This window comes from Myxocyprinus asiaticus, chromosome 25 (assembly GCF_019703515.2).
Source record: "Myxocyprinus asiaticus isolate MX2 ecotype Aquarium Trade chromosome 25, UBuf_Myxa_2, whole genome shotgun sequence".
Classification (NCBI taxonomy): domain Eukaryota; kingdom Metazoa; phylum Chordata; class Actinopteri; order Cypriniformes; family Catostomidae; genus Myxocyprinus; species Myxocyprinus asiaticus.
This window is the reverse complement of record NC_059368.1, coordinates 43,229,087-43,246,857: the sequence shown is the minus strand read 5'-3', so window position 1 is coordinate 43,246,857 and position 17,771 is coordinate 43,229,087. Positions and strand designations below refer to the sequence as shown.

The following is a 17,771-nucleotide window of genomic DNA, read 5'->3' as shown; positions in this document are numbered from 1 at the left end:
ACTTTGTGTATAATTTTCTTGGCTGCACTGGTGAAGGAAATTTAGCAGAAAAGATTAAGTACTTTCTACATTGAATAAGTTAGTTTAAGCGGCAACTTGAAAATATTAAGTAAATTCCACATTTGTACTCAATTCAAACATGTAAAAATGTAATGCTCTAGCTTATAAGTAAATATGATTTAGGATTGTTTGTTATCTTTACAATGCATCATCATGTATCAATCCCAAATTAGAAAACCTTGTCATGTTTATTTGCTAATTTGAGTACATTTTGCAGGTGGATAAAATAACTTAATTTTACTTTTCAATGCTGTTTTTCCCAGCATGCAACGGGTTAGAATAATTAATGAGCTTGCATGGTTTCAGTTTGCAAGTTTATTTACACCGTTTTTGATTGTTGATTTGTTTTTATGTTTGGCAACTTGTTTTGTGAAGTGTGAAGTTCATTTTCGACTTCAAATTACTTGTTCATGATCAAAACAAATTCTGTGTATTGCTACCGTCATCGTGTTGTTTGCACCAAGTGTTCACATCTGAGTGCGTAGCCCTACATATCATTTATATTGCCAGTAATTTAAGGTGATGTTGTCGAATAGACTACATAGCATGCATTAAGCTTTCATATGTTATCTGGTAAATGATTTAAACGTTTTAGTGAGGAAAGTTAAAAATTGGAAATTTTTACTGATTTTATTCAAGTACAATGTACATCAGATTTGTAAGTAAAAGTTACTCTACTAACCGAAATGTTTAAGTTAAATTTACTCACTCACTTTAATCATTATGTCATGAAGTTAAGTAGATTTTACTTAATTTTATACAATTGCAATTTTCTTAGAATAACTATGTGCAAAAACTTAATACAAATTAAGTAAATCTTACTAGTCATTTTATTTTTCTTCAGTGTAGCCCAGGATATACCATACGACAAAATAAAGGCAAATTTCATTCTGAATCGAAATTTTCCTCACATTTTACTCTTGTGGTGATGTAAACATGTTGTCTTTATGACTTGCTAGTCATATCTGATAATTGCTAGTACTAATGTTTTCTTTATTATAGTTAGCTGATTCTACAGTAACCATCTGAAATAAATAAAAATTAAAAAAATTGGCAGCATTTTACTATTTACCTTCCGTACATTTTTAAGGCTTATTTTTGTGTGTGATTTAAATAATATTGAATATTTGGGCAACTTCCACAAAAAATGTGTTTGATAAAATACACAGTACACAGTATTCTATTATTATGGGCCAGAAAAATTCTATGTATCAATGTACTGTAAGTGTGGATGGGTTGACAAATAGTATTTATATATATATATATATATATATATATAAAATTTTTGCAGCGACTTTTAATCTACTGGTGTCAAGAATGTTTTGCACTCCTGTTCTTCTGTAATTCCAGGGTTGTTGTTGCATTTGCAAGTAATCAAACTGCTCATCTGTTTCTCATGGGTGAGGAATGCAGTTTATGTGATTGTGTGTTTTGTCATCTTAGTATTGAAGCCGCGGTGGCAGCGTTTTCTCAGGCTCGGGCACCGGGAATCTATAAAGGAGATTATCTGAAGGAGCTCTTCCGTCGCTATGGTGATGTAGAGGACACCCCACCTGCGCCTGCCCTCCCTGAGTGGTGCTTTGATGAAGAGGAGGATGAAGGTGTGGATGATGATGGAAACACCATCAATCAGGCGGCGGAGCCCAGCTCCTCACACTCCACTCACGGCAAAAAGAAGAAGAAGGAACGACTGAAACTGGCGAGTAATCAAACTCATATCAACATTTCATCACTTGAAGCTTGTGCTAGTTCTGATTCAGTTGGTTTGAAGTCCTTTATTTATACTCATAAAGGAAAATCCCACTTAAAGTATTGGTTAACCCAAGAAATGAAAGATCTGTCAAGTACTTTCAAGTACAGGTTTTTTCAAACCTGTATGGTGTTATTGTCTGTGGATCATAGTGACCACATCTTTCAAGCTCCAAAAAGGACAAAAAGCACCATAAAAGTAGTTCATATGACATCATGTGCTATATATCAAGTTTTCTGAAGTCAAACGATAGTTTTGTGTAAGGAACAGACCAAAATTTAAGTTGCTATTCACGGAAAATTTTCCCATCTGCCTAATTTAAATAATTTTAAATCTAAAAATGACTGCATCAAAAATTGCTGACTACAGAAAATAATTATGACCTATCTCTCAGTTTGTAAACACAAACAAAAATCGTGTTTATAGTAAAGCACTTATAATGTAAGTCTATCACACTAGTCTTACACCAACACGTGTAACAGTGTGAATTACATGTTTGAAACATTTATTTGTGGTGCTGCACACTTGCTCTATAGACTTCCTTTATAAGTGTATTACTGTAAATGCATTTTTCAGTCATTTATGCATACTGGGGCATGAGCTGAAATTTTTCTGTAGTAATTGACAGCATGGCACAAATGCTGCACATATACATTTGATTGTTTAATACCAGGAACATTGCTTTTAGTATTCTGGGCATCATGTTCCTTTCCATTGTGAATGTCAGTCATGATCTGTGCAGTTAGTGTGCGGGTAGGGTAGACATGACAGGCAGTCTGAAGTGTTGTTTATGTATGTTGTGTCTCAGGGGGCTGTGTTTCTGGAGGGGGTGTCCGTCAAAGGAGTCTCTCAAGTCACGTCACAACCCAAACTCGGCGAGATCCAGCGAAAATGCCAGGAGTTTTCTGAGTGGGACAAGTGAGTGTGTGCGTGTATGTGTGTTTGCACGTGTGGGTAAGTGTGTTTTATCGCCTATGGATCCCTTCCAGCTGTGAGCCTGTGTGACTGATGTGTGAAATAGAAAACTTGTAAATCACAATCGTACTGCTGATGTGTGTACATCACATTTATTGGGTACAAAACATGGACTGAAACTCTTAATGTAAAGAAGGAATTTTAAGATGTTTTATTTTCTATTAAAGGGGTCGTGACATGAGGAATCAAATTTTCCTTGATCTTTTGACATTTATATATGCTGTAATATAATATAATATCCAAAAATCCAAACATTTTAAAATAATTTTAAAAAAGGCATGTCGTGACCCCTGTAAAGCTGAAGAGTGTAATTTATGTGGCACCGAACGGAATGGCAAAAATAAACAGTCTTCGAGCAAACAGGTAATTCCGCCCCCAACTCACGCCATTACAAGATTTAATCATGAACTTCTGTAAGACAAAGTGAACATGTAACAACAACAACAAAACACCATCTTTTTAATTATTTAGTGAACAAATAAACATGACTTGGATACCTGGTTTCATGCAGGTGCTTAAAACAGTCAAATGCATAGAAAGGAAAACATGCATCTCACACACTTCCGTAGATTGCAGAAATCATTTATATATATACACAGCCATGCTGTTCTTCAGGTTAAATATTGCAGGTAGACCGAACATTGCTATTTACATAATGGATCTTGCCAGCTGCAGCTACATGCAGAAGCATACTCCCTCATGTCTTAGTATTTAGAAACTCACAATAATATTAAAACCCTCTTTGAAACAATGATAGCAAAAGTTTATTCAATAGAAACTAAATAAGAGCTATCTCTGGTCTAAGAGCTATGCTATCTCTGGTAAACTGCTGTTGATTGAGCTTAACTTGTATTGAACCCCGAATATTCCTTTAAAAAAAAAAAAGAGAGAGAGATCTGTTGTAGACAATCAGAGAAAACAATTATTGAACTCCATATTTAATCCGCACTTGATATCACCTCGTCCGCCATGAATTTTCCTCCAGCTTGGAAACACCAGTCTGTTGTGATTGGTCATGAGGATCAGTGTCGGGGACTGTTGGGTAGTAGACCGCTGGAGAGCTCGCACTGATGCGGGTCACCGAAGGGCACGTGGAGGGCGCAAAAGAGGCACTCATGTCAAATGGGACCCCTTACACTCTTGTGGACTTCGCAGGGATGAGCAAATGAAGACCACGAGACCACATCAAGTTTACCATTTGGGACAGGAGAGACATATTGTTTACAGTTTTTGAGAAAATGAACCTACAAATGGCTGCATATTAAGCTGGGATAGGAGAAAGTATTTTAACACCATAAAAGTTCAGCTTTAATTTAATACGTTTTTTAGGCTTTTACCAAAATTTTAGACATACAGTATAAAACCCTTTTGGTGTGATTTTATTTTCTAGCCATAAACGTAAATAAATCTAACAGAAAATAAATAAATAAATAATAAAAAATTCATTATATTTTTAACATTGAAATCTACAAAATTCTATAGATGGTCGCAATTAACAGAGTTGAATATTTATCCTCAAATAAGTTCAGTCATGACAACTCGCTGAAAAAGAATTTATGTTATAATGGATATGACAAGTTGGAAGGTTTGTACTTGGCGGGCTAGATCTGCTATACTGCTGCTGCTGCTGTTAATCCCCTTAAAGCAGATCTAGACAGGTGATGCTGGGGAGGAGGAGGGTTTCAGAGAGAAAACTCTTACAGCTCTCTGCAGTGAAACCGGCTCATCTGCAAAAAACTGAGCAATATAAATGTTACACAAATACGCAAGTTGATTGGCTAACAGATTACATGTCAAAGGACCTATCAGCTTGCACCATGGAGTGTGTGAGCCAATTGGCTAACAGATTACTAGTTCAAAGACCAACAGCTTGCGCCATGTAGAGTTCCATGACTGCACTTAAAATCATCTACATCACTCAGTAGAGGCTAGCTAGTTTGGCAATAAATGTTGGTTTGTAGTTATTGATAAACTTATATTTTCCAATAATTAAAGAAAAAAATATATTAGTTTGATCTTTTTCCAATTAGTTTGGTAACAGTGCTGAAAGGTTGAACTTGACAAATGCAGTCAGCACTACAAATTGTTGAATACTTGTAAAAATGGAATGAGATTATTTACTTAAATTCTGCCTGTTGAAAACAGCACCCACGTGTCTTGTCATCAATAAGTTGATGAATGAAAACTCCCAGTGTGTAATTTGTGTCCCGAAATTACATTATTGTTGTTTGTGTGTGTTTGTCAGATCTGGGTTTCCTGGTGCTCAGCCTGTGTCGATGGACCGAAGGAATATTCGTCTGATAGAGCAGAATGTGTATAAGGTCAGCTGGAAGGCAGACGGGACACGGTGAGTACAATAACTGATGTCACAGTCCGTACTTAAAACAGATGAAACTGTAGTGTGAATTCGGTACCTGCACACTGTCTAACTGATAGGCCTCTTGTGGGCATGCTCTGTGAAGATTGAATTTATAAATCATATAGTAATATAACAGCTTTAAAATATATATATATAGATATATTGGGTCAGTAAGTTATTTATTAATAAATCAGTAAAAAATACTAGTAATTTTCTTTGTAATTTTATTACATTTTCAATCATATTTTTGTGCACATTTATAGTTTGTTTATTTAACAAAAGTATTTTTTTCACTGCAAGTTAACTATAATAACCTTGTTTTGGACTGAGGAGGAAGCTTTGAGTTTAAGTGAACATTAAAGTACAGTATGTCTACATAATCCCTCAAACTCTTATTTGAAAAGATCAAGAAAAATCATATGCTAAAGCATGTATTTGTGGGTCCTTTAAAAGCTCATTCGCTTTCTCTGAAGTGATGTTTTGGAATTCGTAACGGAGGCTTGTGCGCATCTTTTGAACTAGCAACGAAAGATCCTGATCCGTGGCCTAAGAAAGTAGTTTCATGCGTAAACGTGTTTTTTGTGAGTCCTTAGTTTTTCCTCATGTTTTTTTTTATTTACTTGTTCTTTGAACTGTTCTATAAAAGCAATTTCACACTTGCAAGAGTGCTGTATGGCCCTAAATCAGCACGGCTGTGATCACTTGCGACCAGATCACAATTGTGCTGATGTAGGGCCATACAGCACTCTGGCGGGTGTGATATTCCCTAGACCCTTTCAAATGATATTCAGTGTAATTGTCACGTCCTCTATTGGAGATGTTAGAGTGTAGTGCACATAGAGTGGTCATTAATGATGGTGAAGGTCATCTAATGGCAGCTCAGCCTCAGTTTGTCTGCTTTAATGATGTGAAAAGTCACTCCTGCTGTCTCATGTGCTCAAACTAGCATCAAATGTCTGTTTCAACATCATTACACTCTCATCCACTGAAGTGATCAGTTCAGTGGCTCCACAGCTGGCACCTTGTAGAATGTTTCATGTCCAGACAGCAGTGAATGAACGATGTTGTCTAAACCCATTTGAAATGAATGGCTGTTATTCTTTAATGGAGAGATGCCTGAGTCAACGACCGAGATGTTGAAAGCATGTTGTGGTTGTCTTTAACTGGAGATGTGCTCTAACAAGCCCAATATCTTGTGCTGTGGTGAACCAGCATGTATCTCTGATAGCTTTACTCTGGAGACACCCAGCAGTGCTCAATAATAATGACCACACAGCAGAGTATTAAAGGGATATTTCACCAAACATGAAAATTTTGCCATCATTTACTCACCCTCAAGCTGATGCAAACCGATGTGACTTTCTTTTTGTTGTGTGAAGAACAGACCAAAATGTAAGTTGTTATTCACATAAAATCTTCCCGTCGGTTGTAGTTTTTAAATCACATTCCTTCATTTGCATACTCAAACTTGGCACATTAGGCCAGGTTTGACATCATTGATATCAAATGCCTGTGGACCTCTTTCATGAAAAGCAAATAAACATCTTTCGGTGTAGCTAAATAGTTCATAAAACAATTCTTTACGCATATGGTGTTATCGCTCTAGTCGTGTTTCTGGAATGAAGCCCATCAAAGCCACTCGCACTAAACCTCTATTGACTCTATTGACTGTTTTTTTTTTTTTTTAAATCTTCATTATCAACATGATGTATCTGCATTTTTCTGATGGAAATGAACCACACTGCTTAATCAAAGCATAGTCATTAATCAATGAGTTAATCAGTCCTGCAGTGTAAATGCCTCTGGGATGTATTGTTATTAATCAGTGCATATCTTTTTCAGCAATGAGTTTCCGCTCATAAACAGCATAGAGCTGCTAAATCTGGCTTGGCTTGTTTATGTCATTTTCTTTCTCATGTTGTAGCCGCATGTAATCTTACAATATAACCTGTAATGTTCTGTTTTTTGAGGGGAAAACGTCTGTTATTGTTGGCTATAGCGTTATCCAGTATTGTTCTTTATTATAGGTATCACTATTATCGTCACACAGTAACTTACATATTCATGAGTGCCCCACACTGTTTGTACAATAAACATGAGTGATACCTCAAATCATGGGACTACGGTTTTCAAAATTTGATCACTTCGATGCGAACGATAAAATGTGTGAAATCACATTGAAGGATGGACCCGAGCCATATCTTGACACTAGCCGGTTGCAACAAACACGTTTTGATAAGACAACCCTTAGTAACAATTAACTTACAGTTATTACCAAATGTTGCCTTAACCAGGGTTGGGGATTAACTGAGTACATGTAATGTGTTTAACATATCTAAAATATGAAATATTAGTAACTGCATTCCATAACTGTTAAGGAAAAAAAATTGGCAATCAGAATAGTTACATTCAAACAGTATTTAGATTTATTTTATTGTCTTTTGTTTCATTTAACGTTTACTCTATTTAGCTGGAAAACATCCGAGGAGTGTTTGAACAGCGGTGAAATATTGTCTTGTGATGTGTTATGTTAGTGCAAAAAAATCATTTTATTTCGGAGTATTTTTGTCTCATTTTCCGGTATACATTTCTAAACAATCTTAAAACAAGAAGCAGAATGGCATAAGATATTAAGTCTTGTTTTCTGAGAAATTTAACAAAACTTGGTAGGGATTATGCCTAAAACAAGAAAAAACTATTTGCCAATGGGGTAAGAAAAATAAACTTGTTTTCCCTTTGAATCAGAATTTTTTTTCTTACCGCAAATTTAAGCATACATTTTTTTAAATGTTTTAGATTTATTTAAAAAAGACTTATTATTTGAAGTCATTTTGCTTCTCAAATGTATCTTGTTTGAAGAATGTTTAGACCTTTGTGTAAATTGTCATGTAAACCTTTAGCTTTATGCTAAGCTAAAATGCTTTTTCTAGCCCATAAATGCACCTGTTTCTAGGCATGATTATATTTTCATTTAGTCAATTAGCAGATGCTTTTATCCAAAGCGACTAACAAATGTCAATAATATCTTAAGTATCGCATTGCCAAGTTCTCCAAGTTGCTAGAGTAGTACAGAAGCTAGTGCAGAAGAAAAAGACAGACAAAGAATTGTGTTTATTTATTTTATTGTTAAATAGTAAGTGCAACTATATTTTTTTGATGCTTTCTATCCAGGGCTTGACATTATCTTTTGGCTCATTGCCCACTGTAGCTGGTGGTGTTCCAAAGTCATTAGCCACTCATCATTTTCACTTGCCAAAATCCCCTGGCCCACAAAAAGTGATAAAAGTAACTGGAGACTGTAACTGCGTGCATTTGTTTGAACATTTTATTTGAACAAGAATGACATGAGTTTAGCAGGACACAGGTCCAAGTAATCTGTTTGAATATATGAAAGCAAACATAACCAGTCAGAACAGGAGTAGGACAGAACAGGAGGAAAACTTTGTCAATCATTTGTCCATAATTCATGGAAGTTCTTGTCATTCAAAATTGTATTACTTATGAACGTGTTACATTTGTTCTTTGATTCTGGCATTTTTAATAATAAGGCCATTACCACAGGTAAGTCCATTGATGGCTCCTCATGACTGTGGTTAGGTCAATGTAGATAGTCTTTCTAAAACAAATAAACTATAGGATTTGTTATGGGAAAACGAATATCCTAAACACATTTAGAAACTTTAACTACAACATTCACAGTTGTATTAAAACATGTTTAGTCTAATAGATTTGTGCTTATTTAATGTGAATCTTTAAACGTTTTGTCATATTAGCTTTAAGTGTAACTGCAGTACAAAACATGAAAAGTTTTATTAAGGGTGTTGATGTGTAGATTGAAAAGTGTAATTTATGTTGGTACATGCCACTGTGTTGTTTACCCTTTTTCCTTGTCAGATGTCAAGGCTGTCTAGCTGTTTGAGATGTCTGACTTCCTTCAAAGCACTGTAAAACAATCTGTGTTAAATTTAGAATGGGTTGCATACGTTTTGTGATCTGCGCCGCAATATCGAGGGAAGCCTGGTTGAATGTGATCAGCTCTGCGCTGTCCAAGCATGCATAATGATAAATCGTGGATAATGATGGAAGCCTGAAGGATGAAGCAAAAACCCTGAAAACATCACCTGCCAAAGTGGCTAGTAACAGTGACGGAGTTTCCACCGCCGATTTCTGCCTGCATTTGGCACCAATTATCATGTTTGATAATAGGGAAAAGATGGACAGCAAAAATCCCATACTTAATGAGAATTTTGTGTTGTTTTCCTGCCAAAATATCTAAAAATCCTTAAAACTTGAGAAGCAACACTGCATAAGATATTGAGGCTTTTATTTTTTTCAGATAACATATTTTGTGAAGTGTATTTTGTCATTCTAAGTATTCCAAAGTATTTACAACCACATTGCAATGCCCTAGCAACCCCCCACCCCCACTCATGTTCTTTGCTTATTTTTATTCAGAACAGGAGCCGTGGAGCGCTCCAAATTGGCCACTTGTAAGATTCCATTTTGGTTAGGATGTTGCCTATGAAGGCATCTTCCTATACAGACAGTAGACGGGGAGGCAGCTCATTATGAAGCCCCCTCACGATGTAATGAGCCAATTATATTATCTACAGTGATTTTACTCCACACAGAAGCCGCAAAAGAGTGGCCAACATGCCTTCGGAATGAAAGTATTTACACTGAAAACACAACCGGGGAAAACAATGTAGCACACAGTCGCATGTTGATTATTGATTTGCATGCACAGTGGACCAAATGTATGACTCCCATTGATTTGCGGTACTCGCTCTGTCTTTTGTGTTTTACAGGTACATGATGTTAATCGATGGTAAAAATGAAGTGTACATGATTGACAGAGACAACTCAGTGTTTCTCATAGTAAACCTGGAGTTTCCTTTCCGGAAGGATCTACGCATTCACCTCTCCAACACGTTATTGGATGGGGTGAGTTATTTCATGCATGAAAGCCTGTTAAGGGGGTCAGAGAGTGTGGATCAGCTCTATCACTACACTGAGTGGGTGCCCACAGATTCAGTTTACATCAGACTGGTCAAAAATATGCGGTATTGTCAGCTAATGTATAGTATCTTTCTTGAAACATTAAAGTAGAAAACATGTTAAGAGCAATATCCTTTAAGATGATATTGCTCTTACAGCATTTATTAGTTCATTCTGTGAGTGTGTACTGCACAAATTTGCTTATTTGATTAGTAACCTAGAAATAGTTTAGAATCTGGAAGATTTTGTTTTATTTTGCATCATTGTTTCTTTACATCTTTCAAAATCTAAAATGTTCAGTGTATTTCAAGGTTTAAACGACTAAACAATTTCCCATGTTTTCAGCTTGTTCTCAGAATTTTTTATCCCCACTATAGAGGTCAACCGATAGTGGATTTTGCTGATACCTATAACTAGGGTGGTGCAAAAGGTCGATAACCGATTAATCGGCCAATTGTTTTTTAAAAACGATTTATAGAATCATAACAAATTTCCTTACTATAAAGAACACAGACATTGAGGCTGCAAAATGAATAAAATCCCAAAAACAGTTTATTGTGCATCCAAAATCCCAGTAATAACCAGAAAAATTAAGATTTGGTGTATGAAGCCAGACTTTTACAGTAACTATAAACAAGCCAGAAATACACTTATTTTCAAATGACAGAGACTTGGCTCTGTTACAAAGCTCTATATACTGTATGTGCATGTGTCTAAATATATATATATATATATATATATATATATATATATATATATATATATATCACACACACACACACACACACACACACACACACACACACACACTGGCGGCCAAAAGTTTGTAATAATGTTCAGATTTTGCTGTTTCGGAAGGTACTTTAATTCACCAAAGTGGTATTCAACTGATCACAAAGTATAGTCTGGACATTACTGATGTAAAAAGCAGCACCATCACTATTTGAAAAAAGTCAATTTTTAATCAAATCTAGACAGGCCCCATTTCCAGCAGCCATCACTCCAACACCTTATCCTTTCTCTAGAAACTCGTCAGTCAATCATTGTTTTGAGGAATGAAGTCTATACAATGCTTGAAATTGAAGATTTCATACAAAGGTGTACACTACAGTCTTCAAAGACAAAGGACAACTGACTCTAACAAGGACAGAAAGAGATGTGGAAGGCCAGATGTACAACTAAACAAGAGGATAAGTACATCAGAGTCTCTAGTTTGAGAAATAGACGCCTCACATGTCCTCAGCTGACAGCTTCATTGAATTCTACCCGCTCAACACCAGTTTCATGTACAACAGTAAAGAGAAGACTCAGGGGTGCGGGCCTTATGGGAAGAATTGCAAAGAAAAAGACACTTTTGAATCAGAAAAACAAAAAGAAAAGGTTAGAGTGGGCAAAGAAACGCAGGCATTGGACAACAGATAATTGGAAAAGTGTGTTATGGATCTTAACCCCATTGAGCTTTTGTGGGATCAGCTAGACTGTAAGGTGCGTGAGAATGCCCGACAAGACAGTCACATCTATGGCAAGTGCTACAGGAAGTGTGGGGTTAAATGGCATCTGAGTATCTGGACAAACTGACAGCTAAAATGCCAAGGATCTGCAAAGCTGTCATTGCTGCACGTGGAGGATTTTTTTTATAAGAATGCTTTGAAGTAGTTTAATTGAATTTTTTTTTCAAATTGTAATAGTAATTTCTCACATTATTAATGTCCTGACTGTACATTGTGACCAGTTGAATGCCACTCTGGTGAATAAAAGTACCATTTTCTTTCCATAAGAGCAAAATCTGTACATTATTCCAAACTGTTGGCCACCAGTGTAGGAGTAATTCCACCTCTGAATGGCTCAAAAGATGCTTAATTTAAGTTTTGGAGTGGCCTAGTCAAAGTCCTGACTTGAGCCCGATTGAGATGCTGTGGCAGGACCTTAAACGGACTGTTCATGCTCAAAAACCCTCCAGTGAGGCTGAACTCAGGCAGTTCTGCAAAGAAGGGTGGGACAAAATTCAGTGAAAGACTGAATATATATATATATATGTGTGTGTGTGTGTGTGTGTGTGTAATATATATATATATATATATATTTATTTTATTTTTTATATATACACACACCTGTGTATATTCACTAGATGAAAGTGTTTCGCCAAATGAGGTTTATATGGTGTCGGCAACAATCGATAGTTCCAAAAAGCAATTATCGGCACTGATTAATCTGTAAAACTGATATATCGGTCTACCTCTATATACTGTATAAACCTAATGATTCTAGTCTTTGATTTGTGTGTGGTTGAGCTTTTAAGCTAATTGTATAAATTTGGCCATTACATTTTTTTTTTAAATAATTTAGCTCATTGGGTTTTATATTTGATTGTTTTGGTAATTGTTTTCTACTTTTATGAATTTGTAGGAGATGATTATCGACAAAGTGAATGGTCAGCCTGTCCCACGTTATCTCATCTACGACATCATTAAATTTAATGTGAGTACCTTTCGGCAACAGTAACAAAAACACGCCTGTTTGTTCTTGATTTAATTTAGAAAAAAGCTGTTGGCAGAAACCCAAATGCAAAAGCACATAACAGGAAGAACAGAAGGAGGTATTTTACCAACCATAAATAGAATACTTTACCCAAAAAACATTCCATGTTGACTAAATTCTATTAAAAGTGTGGGTCAGTTCTTAATTTTGTGTCTTATGTTTGAAAGAGAATGCAAAGGTATACCAGCATTTTTTCTGCACTTTTTTTCCTCTCCAGAGTTCTGCTGAATAAATGATATACTGTAGATCCTGGCATTCACGTGGCAAACAGTCTTCATTTGAAACAGGACGCTTGAATTGGTTTTGCTTCGTTACCGTAGCGGAAAGCCATTTTTCAAAAAAGGAGCTTGTAAACCTTCATTTGTAAGATTGATGCCACAGCAGCCAGCATGTAAATACAGACGACACATTTATTGCGCCTGTCTAATGATGTGCCAAATGCTGGCTTCTATCAAATGACTAATATTCAAACATATATACTGCTCACATATTTTCTGTGTTCCATCAGCTTTATTTATTAAGTTTGTCTATGATATACGAGTATATTAAACACTAATACAGATATATCTCTTAAAAAATATTGACCCATCAAGGCCAGATCTCATTTAAAAGCGTGTGTGTATTGGAGGTAGATTATCGATCTAGAAGTGGCTGGCCACACATTCATCCCTTATTCCTTCCATGTAATATTATTTATATGCAACAATCGTAATCCTTTAATTGTAACTCGTCCTATGGAAATTAATTTTAACTGAAATCCTGAAGCTTGTAGAGGAGATGTGTGCTATTATTTGTCTAAGTGATCACACATTTTGTCCTGGAAATAGTCCTGGTGGATGATAAAACTCCAGAGAAACTGATAATTTTGCAGTGGTCTCTTAATTTTTTCCAGAGCTGTATTTTAAGTTGGATCTGTGAAATAACTGGGGGCAATAGTAACACACTGAATTTCTTCAATTACACAACTTCGACAACATGCTCGGTATAAATCTACTCAAATACTCTCAATAATAATCCAATGTTATATCTTAGATGTCCAGAACAAAATATGACATCCAGCAGGAAAAGCATGCTAAACAAATCATCATAAAATAAGTTTTCGACTATTGATGGTAAAATGTGATATATCTTCGCAAAGATGAGAATCTTAGATTTCTATTGACGCCTACATTGAGCTACTAGTCTACTCAGAGGACGAGATATTCAATGAAACAATGAGGGTGGTGCATGAACTGTAAATTAGACTGAATGTCTATGGACGAGCACATCTGTGAGGGCTAAAATGCATTATAGTGCCACCTACATTTCAGATCTGTATATTGTGATAGAATATGAAAAAATTATTTTTTTAGCACGTGCTGCCATCTAGTAGAATGAAATAAGACTTTTCAAAGTGAGATGGAGTGAACAGAACCATAATTACATGCTTACAAAGTTGGAAAAAAAAAATAGAAAAAAAAATCTATATATCATAAGATACATACAGTATTATTTATGAATAATTGGAGTCTTTTTTTTATTATTATTTGGGGGTTTTCTGAAAAATATTTGACCATTTTTTTGCTATTAGTCCACAGTGTGTGTGAATGGTGTACTTTTAAATTTGAGTATGAAACATTGCCATTTTTTTTTTTTTTTACATACAGTGTTTCAGTTGAAATTTAATTTATTACTACTGACAGTCATGTGAGAGAAAAAAGGTTTGAACATCAACCATAACAAAACTGACACTGATTCACGCTTCTGTTTACAAATTTGAAGGCTGCTTATTGGATCAATAAAAGTAAACATCATATTAAGGCCTCAATATACTTCATCCGAAATCGAAGAACGAATGGGTGTGACGTAATTTAGAACAAAATCTGGCCAAAAATAAGGTGTTTTTGAGTTCGTTTAGGTGGTGCGTAACAGCTCGCCAGGGGTAACTTTTAGGAAAACTTCTGAATGGCTGCTAAACACCTTACTGTCATTGGTCCACATCATCAGTAGGTGTGACCAAGAGCTCCACTTACCTTGAGGCCGACAGCTAATTCTGTTTACGTTCTTCAGTCAGTCAAAATCAGTCAACATGAACAAATCGGCATGTAGAGGTAATAGCAAGCTGGTGCAAAGGTTACTACATCTGTACGATCACTCACGTAGAGAGATTTTACAAGAACATGTCATGGGATTTGTTTTTTGTTTATTTTGTCTACAAAAGGAATCAAATCTACTCAAATACTCTCAAGTGCCCATTCACTCATGTGCCATCTGCAGCGAAAGCCATTCACACATCTGCCCAAAATAAGACATGCCTCTCTTATCGTCATTCTTTTGTCAGTTTTTCCTCCTTTAACACTCTTCTATACACCCACTTTGTAGTAGTATCATCATAAATTACAATAACAGAGTGTAATAATATTATGTTGCCGCATATCGTGTTGTTAGCTCAATAGCTACATGAATTCAGAATCTAAACATGACAAATAAAACATTTCTACTGCATATATATTACTTCAAATAATCATCAAGTGGTTAAAACACTGTCTTTTACTGAATTCATGTGAATTCTACTCATAAAATGAGGCATTGATAGCACATTTCGTCATATTAGTTAAGGTTTTACATGTCGTCTTTAGCATCCTCATATTTAAAAATACCTCTATACGCCGTCCCACAGAGGTGTGGCGGGTGTCTGAATGTTCGCAAACAGTAAACCATTGCTCAGCTGTTTCTAACTTCTTTTTACCCCTGAACAAAGAACGAAGAAGAACTTCTACGGAAGTATATCGAGGCCTTTATTTGACCACACATTACTTTACAGATAGCTTACCACCTACTAGCTAAGTCTTACGTCCCAAATGAAGTGAGACACAGCTGGTGCAACCCTACCCAGAACACCTCCGCATTATGGTTGTCAGTTTGCACGAGCAGTCTCACCTCACACATTTTCTTCAAAATATCTAAACATTTGGTTATATAATGTAGTGTTTAATAAGAGTAGTCCCTGTGATGTGAAGATTTAATCTTGTCCTCTTAGACCTGTGCGGCATATGGTTCATCAACAAAGAATTGTCGCTTTACTCGTAGTTGTCCATGACCTCCCGCTGGTCTTATGAAGACCCCTGCTGTTGTCTGGCCCACTGTTGCTCTGTTTCTGTTGCGTTTGCCCTGTTGGACTTGGCAGATGATACTTTACCATTGCTATCGTTTGATGACCAGCCAAATCCACTGAAATTATAGTTTTGTCTTGCTTTGCTTTTTTCCATGACTCTTCTTTGGGGTTTTATTGGTGATTATTGGGTAATATTGTCTAGGCATGTGCAAAACTCTGGTCTGGGACACCGCAAACACACAAGCGAAGTGATGCAAACAGTAAAGTGGCCCAGTACTGTTATACTAAATATCAGCACTCTTAAATTTCTACATGACCTATAAGATTGGGGAGTGGGAATAACTGTTGTTTGATAAATAAGAAATGTAAAACAGTTTAAGAATTAGGAGAATAATAGTTTTCTTATTTCAAAACTATTAAAAGACTATTTACATGGTTAGCAGGTTACACTTTACAGCTTTTGTAGACTGTTCAAGTTTAAATTATAATTTAGGAACTAGTAAATTAATTTGATGCATTTTCTTACATTGGCCTCATCCAAACCATTACTGTTTCACTTGGTCACAAAGGCCCTGTTCAGACCTGTTATTAACATCGGTCTCATGTAATCCGATCGCAAGTTAAAGAACACCCGCTCATTCATGGCCTCGCTAAAAGTTGCTGGCTTATTTCCGTTTGTGTTGTGTAACTTGTATGTTTCAAAATTATTATTTATTTTCCTCTACCGAGCATGTTGTGTAAGTTTAATCACTGTGAATTATCTGTTATTAAAGAAATTCAGTGTTACTATTGCCCCCAGTTATTTCATAGACCCAACTTAAAATACAGCTCTGGAAAAAATTAAGAGACCGCTGCAAAATTATCAGTTTCTCTGGATTTACTATTTATAGGTATGTTTTTGAGTAAAATGAACATTTTTGTTTTATTCTGTAAAGTACTGACAACATTTCTCCCAAATACCAAATAAAAATATTGTCATTTAGAGCATTTATTTGCAGAAAATGACAACTGGTCATAATAACAAAAAAGATGGTGTTTTCAGACCTCTCATAATACAAAAAAGGTTGATATTCATTTTTAAACAACACAATCCTAATGTTTTAACTTAGGAAGAGTTCAGAAATCAATATTTGGTAGAATAACCCTGATTTTCAATCACCTGGCTTTCATATGTCTTTGCATGCTCTCTACCAGTCTTTTACATTGCTGTTGGGTGACTTTATGTGAGTTAGTGAAGGACGCATGAATCAAGCCATGTACAAAGTTGTCCTGGAAGAAAACTTGCTTCCTTCTGCTCTGACAATGTTCCCCAACTCTGAGGATAGTTTTTTCCAGCAGGACAATGCCACACAGCCAGGTCAATCAAGGTGTGGATGGAGGACCACTGGATCAAGACTCTGTCATGGCCAGCCCAATCTCCAGACCTGAACCCCATTGAAAACCTCTGGAATGTGATCAAGAGGAAGATGGTTGACCACAAGCTATCAAAGCCGAGCTGCTTTAATTTTTGCACCAGGAGTGGCATAAAGTCACCCAACAGCAATGTGAAAGACTGGTAGAGAGCATGCCAAGACGCATGAAAGCTATGATTGAAAATCAGTGTTATTCCACCAAATAGGCTCCTTGCGTGATGCGTACAGGAGACTTAACTTACAATTTTCAATAAAGTTTGACGTTAGCATGTTTCTAAGCTAAGAATACAGAGGATGTGTTCTTGTGCCCTCCAATGCTATTTTTTAAATTGTTGTACCATGTTAACATTTCTCACGACTTGTCCACCATCTTGGTACAGTGTGTTCTGGGATTGCCTTCACTATGAAGGACACATGTGATGCTGCCTTATAATTTGCCTTAATTTGCCAACAATAGATTTGGCAACACTGCCCTATTTTTGTTTGTCCATGTGTACATGTGTCGGATGGACACTTTTGGAGCAAGGTTACGACACATTTCTGGTTTTTAACGTATTGTGCCATAAATCTCACATTTCTAGACAT

General features: G+C 36.0%; 1 protein-coding gene across 2 annotated transcripts in view; it reads left to right on the top strand.

The window, feature by feature from the left end:
• LOC127415814 (mRNA-capping enzyme-like) overlaps window positions 1-17,771 on the top strand; it is a 135,736-nt gene that overhangs the window by 24,382 nt on the left and 93,583 nt on the right. Inside the window, exons 6-10 of one of the 2 annotated variants that reach the window (XM_051654782.1) lie at window positions 1,504-1,759; window positions 2,619-2,728; window positions 5,031-5,132; window positions 9,953-10,088; window positions 12,549-12,620. In XM_051654782.1, the coding sequence (XP_051510742.1) occupies window positions 1,504-1,759; window positions 2,619-2,728; window positions 5,031-5,132; window positions 9,953-10,088; window positions 12,549-12,620 (676 nt within the window). The remainder of the gene's footprint in view (window positions 1-1,503; window positions 1,760-2,618; window positions 2,729-5,030; window positions 5,133-9,952; window positions 10,089-12,548; window positions 12,621-17,771) is intronic. The other variant, XM_051654783.1, reaches the window with a different exon arrangement.